General features: G+C 45.2%; 3 protein-coding genes across 23 annotated transcripts in view; 1 reads left to right on the top strand and 2 right to left on the bottom strand.

Moving 5' to 3' along the window:
• LIN52 (lin-52 DREAM MuvB core complex component) overlaps nucleotides 1–953 on the bottom strand; it is a 68,977-nt gene extending 68,024 nt beyond the window's left edge. For 7 of the 20 annotated variants that reach the window (XR_015702240.1, XM_087747281.1, XM_087747282.1 and 4 more), the window contains exons 1-3: nucleotides 799–948; nucleotides 621–695; nucleotides 381–418 (exon numbers count right to left, since the gene is read on the bottom strand). Coding sequence is in view for 17 of the 20 variants with exons in the window: in XM_087747281.1 (XP_087603407.1) it covers nucleotides 381–418; nucleotides 621–695; nucleotides 799–817 (132 nt within the window). In the remaining 3 variants the exon portion in view is untranslated. Of the gene's footprint in view, nucleotides 1–380; nucleotides 419–620; nucleotides 696–798 lie in introns of all 20 variants that reach the window. The other 13 variants (XR_015702241.1, XM_087747288.1, XM_087747289.1 and 10 more) reach the window with 6 other exon arrangements.
• Nucleotides 954–1,193: 240 nt separating this feature from the next.
• Nucleotides 1,194–13,953, top strand: ALDH6A1 (aldehyde dehydrogenase 6 family member A1). The gene is made up of 12 exons (XM_087747253.1): nucleotides 1,194–1,313; nucleotides 1,565–1,630; nucleotides 4,075–4,149; nucleotides 5,524–5,685; nucleotides 6,273–6,351; nucleotides 6,916–7,218; nucleotides 7,930–8,051; nucleotides 8,301–8,490; nucleotides 9,160–9,341; nucleotides 11,482–11,661; nucleotides 11,861–11,959; nucleotides 12,409–13,953. The coding sequence occupies exons 1-12, from the start codon at nucleotides 1,254–1,256 to the stop codon at nucleotides 12,511–12,513; spliced, it is 1,623 nt and encodes a 540-aa protein (XP_087603379.1). The 5' UTR covers nucleotides 1,194–1,253; the 3' UTR covers nucleotides 12,514–13,953.
• A 225-nt stretch (nucleotides 13,954–14,178) lies between these two features.
• BBOF1 (basal body orientation factor 1) lies at nucleotides 14,179–25,782 on the bottom strand. 2 transcript variants are annotated; one of them, XM_087747250.1, is made up of 9 exons: nucleotides 25,510–25,782; nucleotides 24,219–24,281; nucleotides 22,181–22,324; nucleotides 20,552–20,622; nucleotides 20,006–20,150; nucleotides 19,095–19,594; nucleotides 17,497–17,601; nucleotides 16,173–16,241; nucleotides 14,179–14,622 (listed from the first exon to the last, which is right to left on the bottom strand). In XM_087747250.1, exons 1-9 carry the CDS (start codon nucleotides 25,780–25,782, stop codon nucleotides 14,505–14,507), a joined length of 1,488 nt encoding a protein of 495 aa, XP_087603376.1. In that variant the 3' UTR covers nucleotides 14,179–14,504. The 2 variants fall into 2 exon arrangements, with proteins under 2 accessions (XP_087603376.1, XP_087603377.1); XM_087747251.1 differs by lacking the exon at nucleotides 22,181–22,324.
• Nucleotides 25,783–25,799: the final 17 nt, after the last annotated feature.

The following is a 25,799-nucleotide window of genomic DNA, read 5'->3' as shown; positions in this document are numbered from 1 at the left end:
GTTACACTGACAGTAAAAATACGAGAGTTCCAGGTGCTCTGTAGAGATATGTTTATGTTTAATCTTGTTTTCTAGCTTTCCCTGGACTTTTTAGAGCTAAAAGCAGCACACTACCACTCACCAGCCAAAGTCAGTATGAAAAGCGGGATCTCCTAAAGTTTAAAACCTTTTATTTCTTCCAAGGTGTAATTCTCATTCACGGCAAGTTGCATAAGGTATAACAAAAAAATATAAAAGAGATATTAAAACCGAAAGGACTATGCTAGCCTATACTGAAGTTATAATTGAAAAATGCTTTACAGAGCAAAGACAAGAGGCAACAGCAGGTCCAACACCGCACGGGGAGGGGGAACCGCGAAGGCAAAGCGACGACCACTCACGCTTTTGAAGGAGGCGGCGAACTCGGCAACCCCGGGCACTGCGAAGAGAAAACGGAGGGCGGCGGGGGGTGAGCGCCTCCGGCGGCAGCACCCCCCGGCCCGGCCCGCGCAGCTGCCCGAGGAAGGGCAGGGCAGGGCAGGGCAGGGCCGGGCCGGGCCGGGCCGGGCCGGGCGGCGGCGGCGGCGGGGCGAGCCCCCCCCCCCCCGGCTGACAGACGGCGGCGGGCCCGCCGGACTTACGCTGCTCGGGCCACAGGTCCGGGGAGGCGCGGTCCAGCTTCTCGAAGCTCAGCAGCGAGGCCTCCAGGTCGGCGCCTGCAGCAGAGAAGGGGTGAGGAGCGGTGAGGTGAGGCCCCGCCCGGCCCCGCCGGCGGGACGGGGAGCGGAGCGGCGGCGCCGCCCCACCCTCGCGCCTTACCGTCCGCGGGAGCCGCCATCTTGCCTGCCTCACGTGACGCACCGCCGCTGCCCGCGGTACACCCCCCCGCCGCGGCACGTGACGCCGCCCTCGCGGCCGAGCCCGAGAGGGAGAGGAAAAACAAACCACGCCCCCGACCCCACGTGTCGCTCCCGCCGCCACCGCCAGGAGGCGTCGCCGCGGGGCGGCGCTCGGCCAATCCGGGCCCTGACGGTCGGTGGGCGGCTCAGCGCTCGCGACCAATCCATGGCCCGGCACGGGGGGCGGGGGGGGGGGCGACCGGCGTGCTGGCGGCGGATTGGCTGCGAGCCGCGAGGGCCCCGCCGGAGGGGGGCACGGAGCGGGCCAGGCGGGTGCGCGGAAGGCCAATGAGGGCGCGGGGGCGGGGCCTGGGGCGCGCGGGGGTGGGGCGAGGGGCGCCGTCGGGGGCCGCGGTGCAGCGACCCTCGGCCGGGATGGCGGCGGCAGCGGTGGCGCGCGGCGCCTGGGGCGGGCGGCGGCGCGTGGCGCTGAGGGTGAGGCGGCGGCCCCCGGCCCCGCGGCGGCTCCCGCGGCTCGGGGGCGGCCGCGGCGCGGGCGGCCGAGGGGGTCGCGGCCCACCTGCCCCGGGGCCCCCTGGGTGGGGCGGTCCGGAGCGGGGAGTAGCGGACGGCGCCGCGGCGGCGGTGGGTGGGCGGGTGGGCGCTAGGCGGACCCGCGGCGGGGGGGCGGGGGCGGTCGGGAGCCCTGAGGAACCGGGCCGCTCTGTGCTTCCCCTCCCGTCCAGCTGCCGCGGAGAGCCGGTGCCCCCTGGATCGCCTCAGCCGCCGCCTCCTTCTCCTCCTCCTCGGTGGTGAGTGCCCGTCCTGCGGAGCGGAGCCGGCGGGCGGGGGGGGGCCGCGGGGCCGGGCGGGCGGCCCCGCCGGGGCGGAGGGGAGGCGGCGGGCGGGGGGAGGGCGCGGGAGGGCCCCGGGCGCCGCCGCCGCCCTCGGGAGCCGGCCGGAGGCTGCCCGCGGGGCTGCTCTTGTAGGGTGGTTTCTGCCAGCGCAGCTCCGCTCCCCCCCCGGTGGCTCCGGGCTGGCATTTCTGCGGCAAACGTTTGGGACGGCCCGTGCGCGGGGGGCGGGCGGCACCCGTGCTCTGCGGGAGGGGAGGAGGAGAGGGCCGGCGTCGGGTGCGTTGGAGCCCGGAGCTCCGGAGCGGCCGCCGGGGCAGCCCCCCGCGCCGCAGCCGCTCACGGGGCGGCTCAGGCCGCTGCTTGCTGCGAGCCCGGCCGGCCTCAGCAGGTACAACCTACGGGCGCTTCAGTTAATCGCGTCCCGATTTGTGTTCTCCGTGTTCCTCCAGTAGCACGCACTGTGCCACATAGACACCGGCCTTTTTGTTTCGGTTTTTAGACTTCTTTTACCGTGTGTAATACTTCTTCAATAAGATCAGCAAAAATGAATATAGAATATATGACTAATGCTAATGTGTGGAAAAAGATTGTTTCAAGCTGTGTGGACTGGCCTCATACCGTCTATTTATGGCAGAGAGAGGATCTGACTTCCTTTGGGCAGTGTCGAACAAAACTGTCAGAGTGCCTTTTTTCTTCCGGTGTCCGTGGCTGTACACTCTCCAAGTTCTGAACAGCTAAATCATGATTTTCCGAATAGCCTGCTTTACTACAGTCCTTGTTCCCACAGCAGGCTCATTCTCTGCAGGAAAAAGGTGGTGATCTTATGGAAAAAGTGCGATCAATTCAGCATTTCCTGGCTTGCTTAAAATATTTTTTCTTTGTATGTCAATTTTCTAGATATCCCCTTTAAGCAATTTGAAAAAACGTAAGTTCCATCGCACTGAAGGCCACGTGGGTCATAAAGCACTGGAGCTTGTAGCTGCAGATACGTGGCACTTGGGCTAATGGAGCGACTGATAGCAGTAGGAGTCTGTCATTCTTTAGACCAGCCCTGGAAGACCTTTTCTGACAGCCAGGAGACTCAGTCAAGGGACTCAGATTTCCTGCGCTTCCTTCCAGGTTCTAGAGGGGATTGTGTTTTCGTAGGCACAGACTTCTGCCTCTCTTTCCCAAGTGTAATTCCAGCTACATAGTCATCTGCAGCTTTTTATTTTTGATTCACTCCTGGTGTTACCTCCCAAATCACTAGGTCTTGCTTATCCATCAACAGTCTTACTTTACACTTCTCATCCTAGCTTTCTCATCTCTAAGCTTTCTCAGCTTGTCCCAGCTCTCATTGCTGTTCACTTTTTTCACTCTTATCCACTTTTCACTGTCATTACTTGTCCAGCCAACACCATTTATATTCCTGAGTCTTACTCTGATCTCATTCCCTTCATTACACCTTGGATAGCATCCCAGTCCTCGTTTCCCTCTCATCATTCCACACTCTAATTTCTTCAGAGTTCCCTGACATATTTGGGTTTATATCCCATTTCTGTTGATCTGTCCCATTTCTGTTCTTCACACAGCAGATCCGTTTCCCGTTCCTCTTATCTGTTGTCCCCAAGCCACTGTTTTGTGGCATGATTAACTGGTTCTTGCTTTGTCCTAGTTCTCTCCTTACCTCCCGATATCAACTCCTAGTTTCTTAATTTATACCGTCCCAATCTGTTTTCCTGCACGATACAGTTTTGTTGCCTATCCAGTGCTAGTTGTAGCTTCTACCTCTGCTTTTCCTTCTGCCCTACGTTTACCTGAACTCCTTATGCCAAACTTTCCTTTTCTCTCCTCTGCGTCTGAGTTTCTCTGCTGCCTGCCAGGACAGTCACTGTGAACTCAGCAGATGCAGGTGCCTTGCTCTTAGTTGCAGGACCGAGTGGGGAGCGGGGAACGTCCAATTTTCTGCCTGTAGCTATAAGCTGGAGCGATGAACCTACTTAGTGGCTTAATGGGAAAGAAACATATAGTACAGTGTGCACTGGGTATGTGGAATTCACAAGGTGGATTACTACTGGTTCTTCTGAACATTTATGAATTGGGGTTTTTCAGTTTTCTAACTTAGTAAACATTGGGTGATTAAGTAGATTGAAAGAGTTTTGAACATAAGCATAGCAATGTATTTTTTCTATAACTGCTTTTAGAAGGAATTTTGGTGTAAAGTGAGAGAAAAATGGGCCAGAGAGCATGAAAAATTTCAACCTAAGCAGTTAGCTGGGTCTTGCTGTAAATATTGGATCTAGACTCTCTCGTGGGCAGCATAGCGGTAAATTATGAAGGCTTTCCTGTAATAAGGCACACTGGTATTTAGGCACTTTGAGACAAAGATCACTCACCGTCCAGTGTTTTGTCCTCCACAGCCAACAACCAAACTCTTCATTGATGGGAAGTTTGTTGAGTCCAAAACTACTGAATGGATTGATATCCACAACCCGGTAAGTGACATAGTCTCGGCTTATATATTAGCAATCACTGTGCAACAAGGGTCTGTGCCTCTGTTCAAGCATCTGGCAAAAGGGGAAAGTACATACATTTCTTGAGAAAGGTTTAGACTTGGAGCTTAAGATGGATTTAGTACTGCGTAATTGCTTCTCAATTTCCTTTTCACATGAAATGTCAGTCTTAGGAAAGTGATGACCTCCTTTATGTACCCTGTGTAGTAAAGCCCTGATCTCCACTTACATTTTTTTTGCTCATAGAAAGCCTCTGTGATCAGTATGTCTAATTTCTGAAGGGTTTCTGTCACCCTGTATGTGAAATCAACCAGGGGTGATTTGATGCCAGCTGAATGTGGAGTCCTGATAGAGACTGATTTCACTCTCAGACCAAGGTAACAAAACCCTGACAGCTGAAGCTCCTCTCCTTTCAGAGAGCTTCTATCTGTGAGCCACAGTATTCACAATGAATTTAGAGGTTGGATGCTATGCAGTGCAAAATAATCTTAGATTAGTAGCACTTGTACTTCTCTGAATCCTCCTCCAAAGACAAATGGAAATGAGGTTGCACTCAGAATTCTGACCCTTCTGACTCCCCCAGTACACATTTGGACAGCAGTTTCTAAAACTTTTCTCTGAAAAGCCCTATTTTGATTGGTTTTGTGGAAGTGATCAGAGCAGCGAGCCGTGTTCCTGAAGTTCATTTGGTCCCTATGGGGTGACCAATGTTCTTGTTTCATTTACTTTCTCTTGTTTTGAGTAGTTTCTCTTTTAGTGATGTACCTGATGTTTTTGTCATGTCAAAGCAGACTTAATTTTTAAGAGTGCATTAGAAGAAGGTTAAACTGGCAAAGACAGGCTTTTAAAGTTAATATACCGTAGAACTAAGGTTGCTTGTAAAAATCTTACTTTGGCCTAGTAGTCTAGGTAAACTAACATCAGTGTCAATTGCACAGTCATATACTGATTTTTCCAAAGGAACCTTGCCTCATTTAATGCGCAAGAGGGGCAGCAGATGGGCCAAGATGATGCAGAGGGAAGAGACCAGAGTCCACAGAAACCTTTGCCTTATACTCACTAGAAGTTTCAAGACAGACAAGTCACTTCAACTCCCACTTGGAAATCAGCACTGTACTTGCAGCTTTCTGGGTGCCTAATTTGAGATGTGTAGAGTGCAGGTTTTCAGAACTATTCCAGTTGTAGCCCAGGCCTTTTGTGTGCACGAAGGAAGTAGTCTCTTTTGTGCTCTCCCCTCAGAAGTACAGCTCCTTGTAGAACAAGGATATGAGGTGGGTGGTGTGAAAGGACCATTGAGTGGTCGGCAGGGGCAGATGGAAAAAGTTGAGTTTTGATGCAGTTTGTTTTTTCCTTCAGGCCACAAATGAAGTGGTTGGCCGTGTACCAAAAGCCACAGCCAGTGAGATGGAGGCAGCTGTGGCTTCTTGCAAAAAGGCTTTTTGGAACTGGTCAGAAACATCTGTTTTGAGTCGCCAGCAAATCTTCCTGCGTTATCAACAACTCATCAAAGACAATCTGGTGAGACACCACGGCTTTGTGTGATGGCTGTTGCTGAATGCGTTGCCGTTGACTTTAGGAATTAAACCTGAGACTCAGGGTTTACAGAGTTCTTGATGAGGCGTTGTCGCCATGATTGAGGAGCCAACTGAGACACTGTCATTAAGAGTTGTAGCAAAGCAGTCTCCATCAAATAGGGACGGAGAGGCAGTGCTTCTTAGGGAATATTATTCTGCATTTGTCCCTTTACCAAAAGACCACAAGAGGAACTTTCAGCCTTGATGGAGAACTTGCCAGTTGATAAAGACAAGTGGGAGAAGTATGTTACTATGTCTTTGGATTTCTGATTGCGTTTTCGGTGTGTCTGTGGTGTGACACTTGAAAGCTGTAGAGTACAAGCCAACCCACAGTTGTTTTTTTCTAAAATGTCACCTGTGTGGCTTATTGGCTTGTCTACAAGGAGCAAATCAGTCCGTGCAGGCTTTTCCAGGTTCTGCTCAGTCTGTTCATTGTGATGTTCAACTCTGTTAAACTGTGTTAGCCCTGCACCCTATTTCATGGGCAGGCACTTTTCTAACGTTCATAAACTTCATGTTTTCCATTTCCAGAAAGAAATTTCAAAACTCATCACCTTTGAGCAAGGGAAGACCCTGGCTGATGCTGAGGGAGATGTGTTCCGAGGCCTCCGTAAGCTGCTGGCTCCTCCTGTTAAAAAAGGGGCTTTGAGAACCCATAGGAGGGGAGGAGGTCTCCTGAGCAACTGATTGCTCTGGGAGTCTGTACATGTAGCTCCCTTCGTAGCCTCCTGCTGAAAGAAAAGGGGCAATGGTAACTCTAACCTGAAAAGTTCCCTTAGACAGAGTTTCCTTAAATCACTTCCAAGTTGTTAGATCTTTCCTTTTCCTAGGTGTGACTACAAATTGCTGTAAAGGGATAAGAACTTCTCGCTTGTGCTCAGATGTCTAAGGCTGAGCCCCAGGTGGTACAATAATACTATACCTGTGCATCTTCTACTGGGGCTCTTGTGTCTATGCTCCTATCGTAATGACATGTAATGCACTCAAGAGGGAATCCATTCACAATGAGCTCACGGTGCGTGGCAGAGCAAAGGGATTTTCTGGAGCACAATGAGTTTTAATTTGTGGGAAAAGAGGCTGGAAGAAAGACGTGGGTCGAGGCAGTGGTGAGAAGGGAGTTTGGGGACTAATTGTTAACAGATCATCCAGTGGCATATTGCCCTTTCTGCTGCAGAGGTGGTTGAACACGCTTGCAGTGTGACATCCCTCATACTGGGAGAGACCATGCCCTCCATCACTAAAGACATGGACACTCATACCTACCGTCTGCCTCTGGGTGTGTGTGCTGGAATTGCACCGTTCAATTTCCCAGCCATGATTCCTCTTTGGATGTTCCCCATGGCTATGGTTTGTGGAAACACCTTCTTGATGAAACCATCTGAGCGTGTACCAGGAGCACTCATGTTCCTCGCCAAGCTGTTTCAGGATGCTGGTGCCCCCGATGGGACCCTGAATATCATCCATGGACAGCATGAAGGTAATAATAGCTCTTCTTGAGAGATGGCCGGAGTGTGCAAGTGTCGTGGTGTATGTTCAGTGGAGGCACCGTTTGGAGAGTCTGATACTGCGGCTGTTAGATGGGTTTGGACAGATGCTTCAGCCCTCTTGATGGAGGTGAAGGGAGGTGGCTGGGAGATTCTCTGCCATCTTGCACCAAATCTTTCAAGAGTTGTGGTGGACAAAATTTTGGGGGCTGGGGTCAGAGTGCCCAAGGCATGTAAGTGCTCACATTCTATTTAGCAACCTAAGCTCCAACTGAAATAAGTAGATAAATCATCTTGGTTTCCCAAGGAAGCCTAAACAAGAATTAAACGCCTCACTGAATATGCAGTAGATGCCAGTATTCTAGCTCTTAACATGATATTTTTTACAGCACACAAGTAGCTTCAGAACATGAGGGTACAAATAGACAACAGTAACTTCTCTTCGGCATCGCTCAGGCACCTTGGGAGAAGACCAAAGCGTGAAGAGATGGCAGAAAGCCAGGTGTATGAGGACAGGGGCAGGAGTACACGTGCTGAGAAATTAGTGGGGAGATGCATAGGCAGGCAGTGGGGGAACTCGGATGTAGGAAACACAAGCAAGAATTTCGATAAGATGAAAGATAAATAGATTTAGCACTGTGGGGATGGGAACAGAGGGAAGCATTTGTGCACCACAGTTATAATGTATTATTTCCTGTTTGAAGCTGTGAATTTCATTTGTGACCATCCGGATATCAGAGCAATCAGCTTTGTGGGATCTAATCAGGCTGGCGAGTACATCTATGAGAGAGGATCCCGGAACGGCAAGAGAGTCCAGGCCAACATGGTAATGCCTCCAAACGCAGCACACTTCAGCACATAGACTGCCTCTGTCTCCTGTGAATGTTAAGAGAGACCACGCCACCCAGCAGCAGAAGCTGCCTTTGCTACCGATAGCTAAGTGATGGGGCTGCCCTTCTTGCCAGCGTGTTGGTAGCAGAGTCATAGCTACTATATGAAGATATTGCCAGAGAGCTAGAGAAGAAGTGGGCTGGGGTGGTTAATAGTGGGAGACTGTGTATGTGTTATATTCCAGGGAGCCAAGAACCATGGCGTGGTGATGCCTGATGCCAATAAAGAGAACACCTTGAACCAGCTGGTTGGGGCTGCTTTTGGAGCAGCTGGCCAACGCTGCATGGCCCTGTCTACAGCAATTCTAGTGGGAGAAGCTCAGAAGTGGCTGCCAGAGCTTGTGGACAGAGCCAAAAATCTACGTGTAAATGCAGGTACAGACTGTGATAATTTCTGACGAGGTACTTCACTTCTGTACAAGGTCGGTGTATCGGTGTGTCCCTTGGAGCTATTGGCACCATAGGTTTGATGTGTAGGGGTAGGATCTAGCAGATTGTCTGGATTGGGAAACACAGCCCCAGACTTGGGAGTTAGGAATATGTAGGAAGGCTTGGCAGTATGACTGTCATGCAAGGTTTACAGGATCAGTCTTGTTTTAACTGGAACTTTGAAGTTATGTCCCATGTTTATCTCAAACCTACCATTTATATACCAACCTCAGAGATTCTTCCAATTTGTAGTAAGCATGCAATAAAAAGGAAAAATGGAAACAAGTACTTTGGAAAAACTAGACTGTTATTAATTCTAGGAGAATTATCTTTTGTTTATGTTCAATAAAGTCCCGCAAAGGGGAAGAGTTTCCTTTCTGAGAAGAATCTGTTGTTAAATTTTGGCTTCCCGGTGATCTCAAATTATGCTTATGCTTACGACTTCTCTTATTTGTTGATGATGAGAGTTGCAGGCTATTACTCCTGTTCATTAATGTTCTGTGTCTCAGAGACATCAGGATTTTCAGATTTTTCCTGCCAGTGTCGTTATCTCCATGATGCCTGTGAAGAGGAAGCTGTCAGGGTTAAAAACTTGGTGTCTCTGCCTCTTCACAGGAGACCAGCCTGGAGCAGATCTAGGGCCTCTAATCAGCCCCCAAGCTAAGGAACGGGTTTGCCATCTGATTGAGAAAGGAGTAAAAGAAGGTGCCAGCCTTCTTCTGGATGGACGTAATATCAAAGTGAAGGGCTATGAAAATGGCAATTTTGTTGGGCCCACGATCCTTGCCAATGTCAAGGTAAGATGACCAAAACCAGTGCTTGATAGTATATATTGCAGGGTCAACTGAAAAATGGGTTACCCAAATCCGCCAGTAATCAATAATCACCAGGTAGAAAGCCTATAAATGGCTCAGCCTTCCCTTGTACAATTCCAGTGCAGGGCTCATTGTAATGCTGTTGTGGAGGCGAGAAAAGAATTTGCGGTAGTGCAGCATACTCTGAATGAGGTTAATGATCTTAACTTGAATGGATTGCAGCCAATTAAAAGAAGATATGGGCAGTTTGTACTGAGGTAAAGTAAATGTCCATTGAGCGTAGTGTACTATCTGTAGTAATGGCCAGCAGCAGATGCCTAAGGAAGAGTGTGATGAACAGCCAGACTTGCAATTTTCCTTCCTCCGTAATACATTCCTGCAGTTTGCAATTTAAGGACTTGCAGAAACAAAAGTTAAATATTTGTGGAAATCTTCACGAGAATGATATTCACAATTGAATATATTCACAACTTCGTTGAGTCAGCCTCTCAATATAGTGCATGGTGTGCAACAGGTGGACACTACTGTGGGGGAATATTCTTTACCAGGTACACATCCATGTGAGTTTTCATACCTACATTTATTCTTTTATGTTTATGCAATTAGCTGGTATGATTTCCTTAATATTTAAGTATTCAGTTCCTCGTGGGCCTTTTGGTGAGTGATTCCATGGTAGCAAACCAATCTTGATAATTCTGGTATTGTACTTTGTATTCTTGGGATTTTATTGATTTTATGCTATTATATAATTCAGGCTTTTAATCTATCTCAGAATTTTCTTGCCTTATTTTCATTAAACATCTTTAAATACTTCACTTTCCTGTGATGTGTCATAACTATTGTTAGGTATTCAAAAGTAAAAGTTTCACTGAGATTTTGTGATTCTTAGTTTTCTTATACAGTGGTTAATAATATGATAAGCCACGGAGAACTTACAACTTGTCAAATTAATCATAGAATCATAGAATGCTTTGGGATGGAAGGGACCTTTAAAGGTCATCTAGTCCATCCCCCCTGCAATTGGCAGGGACATCTACAACTAGATCAGGTTGCTCAGAGCCCCATCCAGCCTGGCCTTGAATGTTTCCAAGGACGGGGTATCTACCACCTCTCTGGGCAACCTGTTCCAGTGTTTCACTACCCTCATTGTAAAAAATTTCTTCCTTATATCCAGTCTGAATCTACCCTCTTTTAGTTTAAAACCATTACCCCTTGTCTTATTGCTACTGGCCCTGCTAAAAAGTCTGTCCCCATCTTTCTCATAAGCCCCCTTTAAGTACTGAAAGGCTGCAGTAAGGTCTCCCCGCAGCCTTCTCTTCTCCAGGCTGAACAACCCCAGCTCTTTCAGCCTTTCCTCATAGCAGAGGTGCTCCACCCCTCTGATCATTTTTGTGGCCCTCCTCTGGACCTGCTCCAACAGACCCATGTCCTTCCTGTGCTGAGGACCCAAAAGGTGGAAGCAGTACTCCAGGTGGGGTCTCACCAGAGGAGAGTAGAATTAATGTTTTGTAGTTTGCTGTATTAGCTATTAGTGATTAAAGTACTCTCCAACTGGTGTTTTTGTATTTGTCAGATGTTGCTAATTATCAGACATAAATCCTGGACACCGAGTTGAAAAGGATTGCAGGTTCTAGTCACTTTGTCAACCAGAACTGAAGTAACCTATCCTGAATTAATTCCGGTCTTAATCAGCCTTGGTCAGAGCAGACCTGTAAGTGAGGTTAGGCAGGCAGTGAAAGCAGAAATCACTCTGGAGATGAAACGTGATACCCTCTTTAGTGGACTAGATAGATGGCAGGGCATGGGAAATGGTGAAAAAGGCAAGGAGGACTGAAGGATGGGCTGTGGCAGTGCAGTATGATGGGTGATCCTAGGAATATCCTGAGCACAGTAACATTCAAGAAGCGATTGGACAATGCCCTCAGACATATGGTATGATTTTTGGGGTTGTCCTATGCAGGGACAGGAGTTGGACTCGATGATCCTTGGGGGTCCCTTCCAACTCAGGATGTTCTATGATTCTATATGTGTTTATTATATCCTATTTACTAGGATATTTGTATTATATCCTGTTTATTATATCCTATATATAAGATGCTTTTTCTGCTGTTTGTCTTGGCAGCCAAACATGACTTGCTACAAGGAGGAGATCTTTGGGCCCGTCTTAGTGGTCCTGGAAGCAGACACTTTGGATGATGCAATTAAGATGGTGAACAATAACCCCTATGGAAATGGAACTGCAATCTTCACCACCAATGGAGCCACGGCTCGGAAATATTCTCACTTAGTAGATGTGGGGCAGGTATGTTCAAGCTAGAATTGTCGCTACCAGTACTCACCATTTTCAGTGGGTAGCCATCCAGCTGTAGCGACTAATCACTGACGACTCAGCCAACAGTACCCAGCCTCAGATTTAAGGAAACAAAATGCGGTAGCTTTTGGAGAGTGCTCTGCAATCTGCTACTTCTTGTGATTAACATGGCAGCTTTCCTTTGGTTTAGGTGGGTGTCAACGTTCCAATCCCAGTACCTCTACCCATGTTCTCTTTCACCGGCTCTCGTGCTTCTTTCAGAGGAGACACCAATTTCTATGGCAAGCAGGTAACTTACTGATTCAGAGTACTCTATTGGGTTGAATTGTGATAAATCACATTATAAATGGCAACGGGGAGATGGTCGTCAGACCTCATTAGTAAGGAGACTTCGAAGCTGTCTCAACCAGGAAACTGAAGACCAGCCAGTGATCACAGCCACCGTACTGCATGTTACAATAGCCAATTCCCGTTTTGATTTTTTTTCTTAAATATAAAAAAGCAAGTCTTTTTTTAGGAGATTTGAGAAGGAAGCAAGAATTAAGTAGCAAGCTTTCTCACAGAACCAGAATCTTTGGGGAACTGGTAAAAGGAACAGGCTGACAGGAATTGTTCCCACACAGGAAAACTCAATGCTCTGTAGATAAAGCAAAAACCGTTTGATGATATGCCACTAGTGCAGACCTGAAGGATTCATAAGGCCAAACTTCTGATCCCTGTGTCTCTCCTTTCCTCCAGGGAGTGCAGTTCTACACACAGCTGAAAACTATCATTTCTCAATGGAAAGAGGAAGATGCCACCGTTACCAAGCCTGCTGTGGTTATGCCAACTATGGGAAACTAAATCAGCCTTTGCAGATGCTGTTCCTGGTGCCGTTCTCCTTCTATGCTGCACTTTCCAGCTTTGTCCTGACTACCGACATTTCCTTGGGAATGAATAGAAAGCTCCATTTTCTCAAGGACCTCTGTTTCTGTGCAGATCAGGCAGGCTCATGTAACGCACAGTCTGGGTTTTCTGTTGCTGTCAGTGCTTTTGGCTAGCTGAACTCAATTTTTTTTCCTACAACCTATCACAGAGGAAACAACCTTATCTAACTGAAAGAGCAGATAGTGAGATTGGTCTTAATTTGTGTTTCTTTCCAGACCCTCTGAACTGGAACATTGCTCTGGTTTCCACTTCAATATCTTTAGCCTTAGTGACTCACTCCTGGCTACATCTTGTAGCAGTTTTCTTTACCTCTTTATCTTACATCTTAAGATTTTGAGTTCACCTTACTCAAACATGAGTACTCATTTTGAGTGACATTACTGGGACACCTTGGGTGTCTCATAGAATTGACTTTACATACAATGAAGACAGCACGTTTGGGAGTGGAAAATGTCAGTCTTTCATCTGTTGAGCAGTTTCCAAAACACTTGGGAAATAGCTTTCTAAGGATTTTTCAGGAAAGCATATTTGATTGCTTGTCTGAGGATGAAAGAAATTCCTGTACGGTACAGTGACCTTCACTGTGCCTCTGACAGCTTGAAAACTTCTGTTCCTGTTGTGCACGTGGCTTGTATTCTCCAGCTTGCTGTCAATGCTGTTATACCTGAAAATTGTTTGGTGCCTTTATCCTGTGCTGACAGATATGTGCCTACAGGTCCTGTAACATAATGAAACTGTGGAAGCAGAAACGTAAGCATGTATATGTATCTTTGCATCACAGCATCATGTGGGTCTGGGTGGAAGGGAGAGTAAGTAAACAGGTCGGTAGGAAGAAAAGAACACATTTTTTAATCACAAAGCAGCCAGGCCTGTTCTGTTGGTTCCTGACTATAGCTGTATTTCTTGTGTTGATTGATTGACTCCTTGTCACATTTGCTCAAACACAGTCACGTTCTCTAGGGGCTGCAGGTTCCATTACTAGAGAAAAATAAGACTTGGCATACTATACCCTGTTTTTAAGAATCTGTGCATTTGGAGCTGGAGAGCCTGTATTTTTATTCCTGGTTCCTGGAAGATGATGTAGCCATGAGGGATCTCCAGGGAACTCATTCAAGCACCCATGGAAAATAATATTATGCTAATGATCGTAACCATTACTTGTTCTAATTAAACAACCTGAATGTGAACACTTTGTATCCTGCCTTCTGGTAAAGATGCCTTGTAACTGACAGATATGTATTAGTGCAATTGCTGTGCATTCACTAATGTTTGTATCTTGTTTTTTTTCCTCTGCTACACCCTAGAGGGAAATTCTCACCATGCAATTTGATTATGAATTAAAAACATGCTAATGCATTTCTGCAGAATATGACTGTTCCTTGGTAAGACATTATATAGGTGTGATGTTGACTTTATTCCCCTCTTTGCAGAGGCTGGCCTGTGACTCCCGTAACCCCTGTATACATCTTCCTTTTTACATTATTTCAAGGACCTCTGTACCAGTTTCCTCATACAGCATTTCAAGGAATGCCTTGTTTCTGTTTCCACATACACCTCATTTGATCACAAAAACTCTCAAGCTTCACGTAAATGACTTCATAACGGAAAATATACCTTCATCACATTATAGCAACACATATATACAGAGTTCTAACCACTAGTCCAAATCCTAGTGCTTTGTACAGGGTCATCTGAGCTCCTGGCTTGGGAAAGAATAAAATGTTTACTTTAGGAAGGAGAAAAATAACTATATTTCAGATGGATTTCAAATGCGTAGGCAAAGCAGCAGTGCAGCAGACAGGGGATTTAGAATTTGCAGCTTTGCTCACAAGATAACTTCCAAAATGAAAAGTGCAGATGAGTCGGTAATTGCTGTGGCTGTTGTTCATGCAAAGTGTACAGCTGCATTACTCTGTCTGTGGTGTTAACATCTGAATATGCGGAAGGATTACTGCAGAAGATGATGAATCTGGTAATTCAGCCTGCTGTGTAATGAATATTTGGTTGGGAGAAGTATTTTCTGTGCTGCAAAGGTAAAATATTATAGGTAAATCACCATTAAGACATTGGCATTCATTCATGCACCTCAGAAAGGAATCTTAATTAACAGTCTCTAATATTGTCTACAGTCATTCACTTTCAAAATGCCTTAATTTTCTTCCTAATCGGTATTGCTATTCTGACTTTTCCGTTGTCTTATTAAAACCCATTATATCTTTCCTTCAGAAATTCTAAAATCCAGCTTCTCCTGTAACAAAAGCAGTCTTTATCAAGCTTACCTGCTCCCTGAAGAATTGCAGGAGTATCCTTGCACTTTCTCCAGACCCGTTCTAGACACTTGTATAATCTTTTCATTTGTGCACAAACATCTTTGCTGATTATCTGCATTTCCAACAGCATTTTTTAAACCGATGGTTTAGAAATACAAATCTTGTATCTGCCTTTTTTAGGTAATGAAATGCCTTTTTAGATCAAGCTGCAGATGCTGTCTGATCATGATGTACCTGTGTCATCTCACTGCTGTTACTGCTTTCTACCCATCTGTTTATTCTCCTTTTTATTTCAACATTCGCTATAAAAAATCAAGCTAAATAATATCTTCTATATTATACAAAAGTATAATCTAAGTATAAAGTATCTCATAATAAATTTCTTTACACTCTATTAAAATACAATTTTATAGTCGACCCTTTGTCTCCTATTAAAAATTGTTTCTTTCCTAGAAGGCACTGCAGTCTAGATTCTCAAAGCTATTTGATACTCTTAAGTCCAAAAATTACGTTAAAATAGTTTAACCACCTTTGAGAATTGGGCCCCGTGACTTCCACTTCTGTTTTTTTTCCCCTGTCTGTACAAAAAAAAGGCTACAACTCACTTCCACTCCTGTTTCTGGAAGCGGCAGTCTGCCTTTCCAAAGGAGGTGTCTCTCATCTTTCCATATAAATGCCTCCAGGGCTCCTGCTTATGAGCTTTATCTGGTCATTTGATGTCTGAGTATTATGTGATGGCATGCCAGAACCCCTCCCTGCTTATTCCTCCAGGGTAAGTTGATATTGCTTGCCTTGGAGCGTTAAAATTAGCTATATGGTTGTATTTGAGTCTGTATCTGGAAATCGGGCCTATGAATCTTCATCCTGGTCCATTCTCTCTAAGTGATTCTATACTGAACGCAACATCAGCTTAATAGATTTTGCCTTTTAATCAAAACTCGCTGTGCTAGCTGAAAATGCATCTCCTTGTATGATCACGGCCCTTTACAAGAGAATCCACAAAAAATAATACAGCTGCTTTTCAATAAGAGGAGGCATTAAGGGGACATGAGATCCATTTTTTTCATGAGAGCTGAGTCTAAATGCCTGCTGCTAAGAGATCAACATGACCAGAAATTTCAAAATAAATAAAAAATTCCTCTTGTCACACATACTTTTTTTTTTTGCATAGACGCACTAATATAGATCTTCAGACAAACGAAAGTATCCTAAAGTGGGAGGGATGACAGAGAGACAATTGCATCCATTTATATATAACCAGGAATGAGGAGATGTTAGATAGCGTGTTATAATTTAGTATCTTACCCCATTTTGCTTTCTTTTTTAGTATCATCAGGAGCTGGAGCTGAAGTAGCCAAAACTCTGGTGTATTTCCTGTGAGGAAGACACAAGAGCAAAGTAATCATCATCTAACGGTGATTTACGCTCAGCCAGGTTTCCAATCCCACACCGAACTTGTTTTCTAAAATGAACAGCAAGCAAGAAATGCCAGGGCACCTGAGCTATTACAGTACACTCTCCAAAATCAGCGCTATGAATCAAACATGAGTTCAGTTCACTATGGAATTCTGTATTCTGTGGCAAAATCATTACAATTAAAAAGGAATGAGGAGAAACAAACAAAAAAGGGTTTTTTTAAAAAACCGGGTTTAATCATAAGTCAACTTAAAATGAAGTGTTTGTATTCCATTCCTCAAGCTTTCATACTCCACAGCCTTATGTGTGCTCTTGTATGTTGGCAAATACCGATAAACGGAGTTAGATCCGTGCCTAAATTGGAACCACAAAAGCTGATGGGTGAATCATTTAGTTATACGTTTCTTACTTCCACTGTAATAACCTTAACAAAATCTTCTAAAATTCCATTAATGTAACTTTTGCTAACAAAACATAAATTTAATTTTGAAAAACTCTTTTAACACAGAGAAGTTGATATTCCACCCTAAGCATTAGGTCTCCCCAAACTACATTAAAAATCATAGCATTTTAGATTTCTCTTTGGGCCCTCTTATGTCCCAGTTCATGGCTTATAATATATTTAATGCTGTTTGAACGTTGAATTTCCAGTGTAAGCCATATTTTAGGTATCTCTGAAGTCATGCTCCCAAGTTTCTTATGCAGACAGCAATGAGCCATAGCGTAAGTACACTTTTAATAATCGGGTTGTGGATATTTGTACTTTCTAATACTGGGCAGATTGCTTTGTGGCACTCATTAAAAGGAAATGCATGTGGGGAGTGGTACTGCCACAATATACATTATTTACTTGTTTGGTAAAGATGGATAGGAATTTATTAATGACTGAACAAAATTAACCCCACTGCACTGAGCAAAGCTAATTCTCCTCACTTCTCCTCTCTTCCTTAGCACTACCAAAATTTACTTCCACTTGCTTTTCTTTTGATACTACACACAAAGATCTAACAGTATAGTCTGGTGCATGTCCAAAATTAGTATATAGTACATCAATTTTTTCAAAAGGTTAAAGTATCTCACACCAAGCCACACAGTTAGCTAGATTTTTATGTTAGATGCAGAGTTTCTTGGAATCCCCTGACCTGGAGTTATCAGCCCAGCTCCTGTAACAGTGACAGTTCAGCATTCACCTACTGAAGAAACAGAATATTACCATGGATTTGTGCCATTCATTTTGGCAAAAAGCAATCGCAGAACACGTTCTTTTTGTTCCCATGTCAACTCACTGATATCCACTTTTTCAAACTGGATTTTTTCCCTGAAAAACACAGAAAGGATCAATGTATTAGAAGAAAATTTCAAAGGCATATCTCTCATGGAGTCTGTATGTGTAAAACAGGTTTTAAATTCTAGCTCTGCATTGCTCTTGTTCAGCTATTCAGAGCATGTAAATTCAAAAAATAAATCTGAGCACACAGTGCTGTCTTTTTGACCACTAAATCCATGGCTCTCTAAACTAAGTAGAACAAACCCAATGATTTCTGTTACACGTGGAGTGGTTATAAATTGTGGGAGAGAGAGGGTTAGTACTAACGTGTGTTAGTTTCAAGTACATTGTCCTTCCCTTGCTTCTCCTGTTCCTACATAAAACGGTCAATACGTATAACCCATTTTCATTCTTGGCTCCAGTCTCCCCCTTCTCTTGCTCCAAGGAGAAGCTTCCTTAGATCTCAGTAACTACTTTCACCTCTGATTTTTCATGAAGTGTTTCTGCTGTGTTATTTTTGAGATAAGATATAACCTGAGCTGAACAAAGCATTCTGACTGATTGTGTGTCACTAAGTTATTCAATAACCAATGCATACTAAGCAAGCATTTTATTTGGGAGTAGGATAATTCTGATCTCTCACCAAGGATGTATGCAAGCTTCAGCTATGGGGGACCTTAACTCTATGGCTTCAAATCCAAGTGCTGGGACACTGCTGCAGTTTGTAGGCACGGATTTCTAGCAGGAGACTGGAGATCTGTAATCCCGGCCACTGCGGCATGTGGAGCCCTAATTTAAACTAAGCTGCATCCTAATACGAATTCTGAGATACTCACACTTATAAATCTGAGATTTTGTTTTATTCACTATAAAATGTAATCCTGTCAATCAGTACTGTACTGCATGCAATCTTGTTTTTGATATGTCAGTGTCTATTCCATGTAATGGCTTAGTTTTTAGATTATGAAGCTTGGGGAAAGCAGCCTTTGAAAGCACAATGCAAAGCAGGGGCTTCTGACATATGGAAGAACAGTTGAAAAAACACTGAATTTGCCATCTACTGGATGTTTCTGTTAAAGTGGTCAGCAACATAGCAAAGAGCTGTTAGCATCTTAATTGTAATTTTTAGGCTTCGGTGGTGTTAGCTCACTGGAGTGAGTAAAAAGCGAAAGAGCAATGCCAGAAGAGCAATGTCTGTAAAACCAAAAAGATTAGAGAAGCAACAATAATTATTGAAAGGAAACTGCAGAAGCACATCTATACTGGAAATTCTATATCAAATCCATGGCACATGGCAGAATATGCAGAGAACTCTTTTGAGCTTATCTTTAATTTAGTCCATGGAAATAATGACCAAAAAGTGGCAGCCGAATTGAAATTAGGTGCCCACAAAGTCATTACTGATAGATAAGATATTACACCTCATACAGTTATTCTCGCTACAGAAGCCTCCACAAACATTCCAAATCTAGACAAGATTATCACGCACAGGGTTTTTTCAGGTGTGCTAGGAAGATAGACACTAGTTTTTGATGTTTCAATACCAGTAGCTTTTCTCTGCTTCCTCTAGGTCTCTGTACACACTATTTGTGCTATTTATGTTGCTTCTGAATGCTTTTATTTTGGGAAATTCTTCCTTCCCTGCACATGCCTCCATCATTTTTCTGTAATAGGCAGTTTGGGCCTTTTTCTTATAGTGCTTTCTACTGGATATGATCTCCTGCTTCACATGTTCCAGAGCATCTAGGAAGAACCTTTCCACCTCAGTCCTCTCATTTAAGATATTCCGGGCTAGTTTCTTCACTCGGTTCATCTCCCGATCCTTCATTTCTAGTAGTTGCTGCAGTTTCTTGATCTCCACCATGCTTGCCTGGTTTTCTATCAGCACCTGATGCTGTGTTTTCTGAGTCTCTCTCACAGATTCTCTGGTCATGCGACATAAGGCCATCTCCAGCTTTTCTACTTTACCCTGCAGATCTCCAATCTGTGCTTTCTGGCGATTGATCTGTAGGATCTTTTTTCTAATCAAACCCTCATTGGTTTCCTAAAAGATGAGAAGAAATTATTTGGGCTTTTATTTCATTTGCACCAAATCTGGAGGTTTGTTTTTTTATCCCCCAACACTGACAATGTAGTAAACATGCTGGCACCTTCACATTGAAGAGTGAATAATTCTCTGGGATCAGTTTTTTGTTTAACAGGAGAAGCCAGATAAAGAAGGCATGGTATGTAGTATAAATTACAGAGAGACCTGTCTTAATGGGCTAGCATAGGAAACCCTTCCTTCTTTCTCCTCCATAATTAAGATAGAATAAGAGCTCTTCTTCAGACAACTCTGAATTCAGTAACTTCGGAGGTGTCTGACCAGGGAGAGGTTGGCCTCAGTAAATTTATATGTGTATCCAGATGTACCCCTTCTTGGAGAATGAAACAGAATTAAAACCAGAGCAGAAACCTTCTCCTGTAACAGAAGAGTTTTGTCTGCTTCTAACTTCTGTTTGATGTTCTGCAATTCCCTTGTCTCTTTCAACTGGTAAACAAATGCACCGTGAAGATGAACATTCTCCTTAAACACCTCTCTCCCCGTGCTGTTCAGCTGCCTGGACAGAGAAACAAAATCCAAGAGCTTTAATCACAACCTTTCTTGCTTTTTTTATATTAAAATCAATATTTCAATGTCCTAATTTCAGAGCTAAGCTGTAAAATTCTTACAGGTCTGTACCAAGTTTTCATAGCTTTGCTTCTAGTCCTACGTCTGGACTGGGAGAATGAAGAAAACAGCAGTACTGTTGTGATAATATTACCTCCAGTTCTGCCCTGGAACCAGCATGAGTCTTACAATTTAAATGTAAGTGCTGACATCATCTTGACATTTGAAATATAAAAACAGCCTAGGTCATCACTGATTTTGCCCTTCAAAAAGGCAACATGGGCAACTTATTTAGAACACAGCGCTGAAATGTAGAAAAAGTAGAAAACAGGAAAAGCAAGTGTTTCTTACAGAACAGCCTCACGCTGGGCAGTGTCTGGCATCATTATTTGCTTTTTCTCAACATCTTCTTCCAGTCCTTTCTGAAAGGGAGAAAAGCCTGTTTAAATTTTGCATGAGACCTGTGGCACTGAAGCTAAAATCTGAAACAGTGTAAATTCTAAAATCACACCCGCAGTTTTCAGCTCACCCGACTTCTTGCTACAGAAAGAATGAACCCCCGAGGGCACGGAAGTACCTAATGGAAGTGGAGAATATGGCCTTTCTGGGATCCTGGCATCCCATGTTTTTCCCTGGAAAGCTGCACCTAGCCTCCAACTCATTCATCATACTTGTATTGACATGGGAAATTGTAAAATGCTCAGTAAGGAACTGTGAGAACTATATAAACCAGAGTAGTCAGTGGGAGAAATCATTTTGTTCCAATAAAAGTTTCTTTAACTGCCTGTCAGTCTTTACCTCCTCTCCAATCTCACAACCACTTCCTGATGTTTCCTGTTTGAAATCTCCGTACTCTCTTTTAACTATGATGATAAAAAATAAAATGTCTTTAATAATGGCATTTTATTTCAGCCATATAACTAAAAGTGTGGATGTACTCTTCAAGGAGGAATTTGGTAGTCTTTCCTGGCACTACCCATGGTCCTCATCAAATTTTTACACTATTTATAAAATTCACTTAACCTTCTGACTTGTATTATTGCTTTCCTTCCCCTTCATAGTTCACCTATGCCCATATTGTCACATCACTGACAATCACTCACATACACTCTGTCACTCTGTTTAATGCTCAGTTTTAGAAATCTGTTTTACTTTGTCTATTATTCAGTCATCAAGATCATTCAAAGTCCAACGCCTCAAGCGTTCTTTGAAAAATGCCTGACTAACTTACATTTGATATCTTAGCTTAAAAGCAGCTTTATATTAATAATCCAAATGCTGTTGACCAATCATTCATTTCCACGGAAAGCATTTGGTGTTGTTTCTAAACCCTTTCTTGTGGTTGATAAAAATCCCAGTAAAGCTGAGTCAGCAAGGCACTTGAATTGCTCGAGGCACTTTTTTCATGTCATCAGTCAGATGGGATACTTTTTTATCCCAGGCTGAACTGTTTTACAGCCAATACTACTATTTAATATCTGTATTACAGCTCCAAAGTATCTCTGATTAGGTCATGTGCTGTATAAGGTCTTAGTGAAAGACAGTCCCTAGTTTTATATTCTAAAAGTGGCTTATGTGGTTGAGAAGATGATACAATACTAGCATTCACATCTTAACTGAGCTGAGTAGTGAGAAATCAGTCAGACTTTGCTTATAGTCAATTACTAGCTCTTCCATACATATCTTTAAAGTGTGTACTAGATGCTCTAGTCCATCCACATATATGTTTGTATGATTCCATGTTACTGTGTAAAAAACCAAAACCAACCCTGCAGCACTGGACCATTACAGAAGCGCGTTCTGGCTACAGAACTTGCATTTTACCCACCTAGTGCTTTTCCTCACTCTCTGTAAACTGTAAAGAAAACAATCCAGTAGATTGGCCATGTCTGTTCTCCTCCACTCCCAAACTCTATGATATCACACAGAAAGGTTGCTTTTTACAGAAATATTGCAAATGCCTATTTATGACAAACTTACATCTTCCAGTTCTTTCTCCACAGCTGCTTTCTGTCTGTGGAACTCCTTTATTAATTTCAGCTCTAACTGAATTTCGCCTATTTCTCTAACTTTTTTCGGAAATTTCTCTTCCAGTTGTTTTATTTGTTGGGCATAATAGTCTGCCTGCAAATCAGAAATTCTCAATAAGAAGAAAGCAAAATGAGAGAAACCAATCACCAAATATTGTAACATAAAACACAGACTACACTGAACTGAATGTCTGCAATTATACCGAGCTGCACTGTTTTAAAAAAGACAAGGAATTCATCTTTAGAAGAAGTACTGCAAACTCGGCAGAAGCTACCCTCCAGTGAAATAACAAGTCTAGAAATAAATAGTAAGTTTAAAGCAACATCCATAGTATCATTGTATTGGGTTTGCGTGGCCAGGTTTTGGTAGCAGGTGGGCTACAGGGATGGCTTCTGTGAGAAGCTGCTAGAAACTTCCCCCATGTCCAACAGAGCCAATGCCAGCCGGCTCCAAGATGGAACCGCTGCTGGCCAAGGCTGAGCCCATCAGCGACAGTGGCAGCGCCTCTGGGAATAACATAGTTAAGAAGGGGGAAAACTGCTGTGCAACAGCAACTGCAGCCAGAGAGAGAATACATGAGATGAACAACTCTGCAGACACCAAGGTCAGTGAAGAAGGAGGGGGAGGAGGTGCTCCAGGCGCTGGAGCAGAGATTCCCCTGCAGCCCATGGAGAAGACCTTGGTGAGGCAGGCTGTCCCCCTGCACCCCATGGAGGTCCACAGTGGAGCAGATATCCACCTGCAGCCCATGGAGGACCCCACGCTGGAGCAGGTGGATGCCCGAAGGAGGCTGTGGCCACGTGGCAAGCCCATGCTGGAACAGGCTCCTGGCAGGACCTGCAGACACATGGAGAGAGGAGCCCGCGCTGTAGCAGGTTTGCTGGCAGGGCTTGTGACCCCGCAAGGGACCCACGCTGGAGCAGTCTGTTCCTGGAGGACTGCACCCCGTGTAAGGGACCCAGGCTGGAGCAGTTTGTGAAGAACTGCAGCCCGTGGGAAGGACCCATGTTGGAGAAGTTCGTGGAGGACTGTCTCCCGTGGGAGGGACTCCACGCTGGAGCAGGGGAAGAGTGTGAGGAGGAAGGGGCGGCAGAGACAACGTGTGATGAACTGACCGCAATCCCCATTCCCCATCCCCCTGCACTGCTCGGGGTGGGAGGAGGTAGAGAACTTGGGATTGAAGTTGAGCCTGGCAAGAAGAGAGGGGTTGGGGGAAGGTGTGTTAAGATTTGATTTTATTTCTCATTATCCTACTCTGATTTGATTGGTAATAAATTAAATTAATTTCCCTGAGTTGAGTCTGTTTTGCCTGTGATGGTAATTGCTGAGTGCTCCCCCTGTCCGTATCTCGACTCATGAGCCTTTTGTCTTATTTTTTTCTCTCCCCTGTCCAGTTGAGAAGGGGAGTAACAGAGCAGCTTGGTGGGCACCTGGCATCTGGCCAAAGTCAACCCACCACAGCTATCATCTATAGCCTTTTCTGCTCTTTATAATCTGAGGGTGAGAGAAAGTTCCTTGCAGAGTCTGCTTGATGGGAGATAACTGTCTTAAAGTGCAGATGAGCACAGTTCTGTGCTTCTTATTGAAGCCAGATTAACAAACAATCATTTTCTCAGTTCTTTTAAGAATTCTTGGTTCAACAGTAGTGAATGAAGGAGAACTATAAAAGAATTCAAAGTAGTTATTGTTTATCTCGATAAAAATGAAACATGATCTTGCTGTGCCTCTGGCCTCACCGTTACCCAGCTGGTTCCTAATACTATTTCAGATGCTATAAAATATTCCTACTACTATCTGAAATTATACTGCAGAGTCATGGGATAACTCCCACATCACCACTGGCTTTTTCAAGTTCTTTCTTCATGCAATAGTTTTGCATCAAAACCTTTAACAGTTAACTGCCCTAGCTTGTTCCTCATACTAAAATCAGGACGACTTTTCAGCCTGCTCGGAAGATCCAGTGGGACAAAGATAAAAGTTCATTCACCAGCTTCTTCTCTTCTTGCGCTTGCTCTTTCAGATCAATCAGCCCCTGCTTCAGTTTCTCAATCTGTGAAAAGAGAAATCAAGAAACAGTAACTGTGGGATCTCTGCTGTTTCTTCTCTTCAAATTTAATTATGAGAAGACACAGAAAGAGGGGAAAGGTCCCTCGTTTGCAGTGTTCAGGTCAATTAAACCATGTTTAAAACTGTTTGATTTGTGTTAAGCATACAAAATAATGTAATCTTAAACTATAAAAACCCACGCGTATTAGCTACAAACACGTCTGTGACTCTACTGAAGAATTAAAACTATGTGGACAGAGGGCTTTCTTCCTTAGTGTTTTGGATAGTGGTGCAGTGTTAGCGAAGCAGTTTAGAAAAGGAGAAAAAAGACAGATACAGAAGGAAAAACAGGCAGCTGGAAAAAGGTCTGAGTAAGATCTTCTATGCTGGATAGGCTGAAAGAAAACAATGGGATGTGAGCAAGAAAATTACCTCCTACCATTTGACCTCACCCATGTCCTGGGGATCAGAGCTTTGTATCTTCTTATTCAATAAATAGGATGTTGATTTAATTTTATTTAAACTGAACATTTTTAACTGAAAATTCTATTTTCAGTTTCTTTTTCCAACTGAAAAAGGGTTTTGCTTGATATTTGGATTTAGAAAAGTAGGAATAGGACTAAAGTGAAATAATCTGCGATAGCGGAAATGGAAGCTACAGTGTAGGGCTGCTTTTTCTTCGTTGTGTTCTGAGTTTGGCTCTATTTTCTCTAAAACCTTCTCTAGGTAGCTAAAACCAGTGGATTCCCCTTAGCTTTCTCTTTGTTCAAGCTGAACAAATGCTTCAGCTTCTTCTTGTCCACCGTGTGCTGAAGCCCCCGACCGTTCCGGTGCACCCGCCCCGGTGTGCTGCTCTCCCCCCTTCTGCCGAGGGGGAGCACAACCGGACGCCCTGTTCCCGTGCGAGGGAGCGGGTCCGGGGCAGGAGGGCACTGGGGGCAGGGCCTGCCCCTCGCAGCCCAGCCCGCCCAGAGCCTTCCCGCCGCCAGGGCGCACTGCTGCCTTACGGCCCCCCGGCCCGCCGGGCCCCCGCACGCCTGCCGCGCCGGGGCGGGACGGGCGCTGGCTGCAAGGAACTAACGGCGTCCCGCCTGCGGCCGTCCGTGGCCGCCGGCACCGGCGCACAGCGCGGGGGCAGGCCCTGCCGTTGGGTGTTCTGCTACAGATGGCTGCGCGCCGGGCAGCCGTACGGGGAGGCCGGGGGGGAGAGCGGCCCGCCCGGCTGCGCGCACCTCCTCCGCCTTCTCCCGGCCTCGCTTCGTGAGCAGGGCCGTCACGGCCGCCGCCTCCCTCTCCGCGTCCGGCTGCCGCCACAGCAGCGCCGCCCTGCTCCCGGCCGGCCGGCGGGTGGCTTCGCGGCACTCGGCCCGGGACGCCGCGGTCGCCGCCCGGCGAGCCTCCCATCGCGCCGCGGCGACCTCGTCCCGCTTCTCCTCAGCCGCCCGGGCCGCCTGCCCCGCCGGCCCGCGGGAGCGGGAAGAGCCGCTGCGGCGGCCGCCCGCCATGACCGCCGCTGCCGCCG

The sequence above is a fragment of the Nipponia nippon genome, unplaced genomic scaffold, assembly GCF_047370975.1.
Source record: "Nipponia nippon isolate SJK-2023a ecotype South Korea unplaced genomic scaffold, ASM4737097v1 scaffold_11, whole genome shotgun sequence".
Classification (NCBI taxonomy): domain Eukaryota; kingdom Metazoa; phylum Chordata; class Aves; order Pelecaniformes; family Threskiornithidae; genus Nipponia; species Nipponia nippon.
Note: the sequence above shows the minus strand (reverse complement) of the source record. Positions and strands in the feature narration are given on the sequence as shown.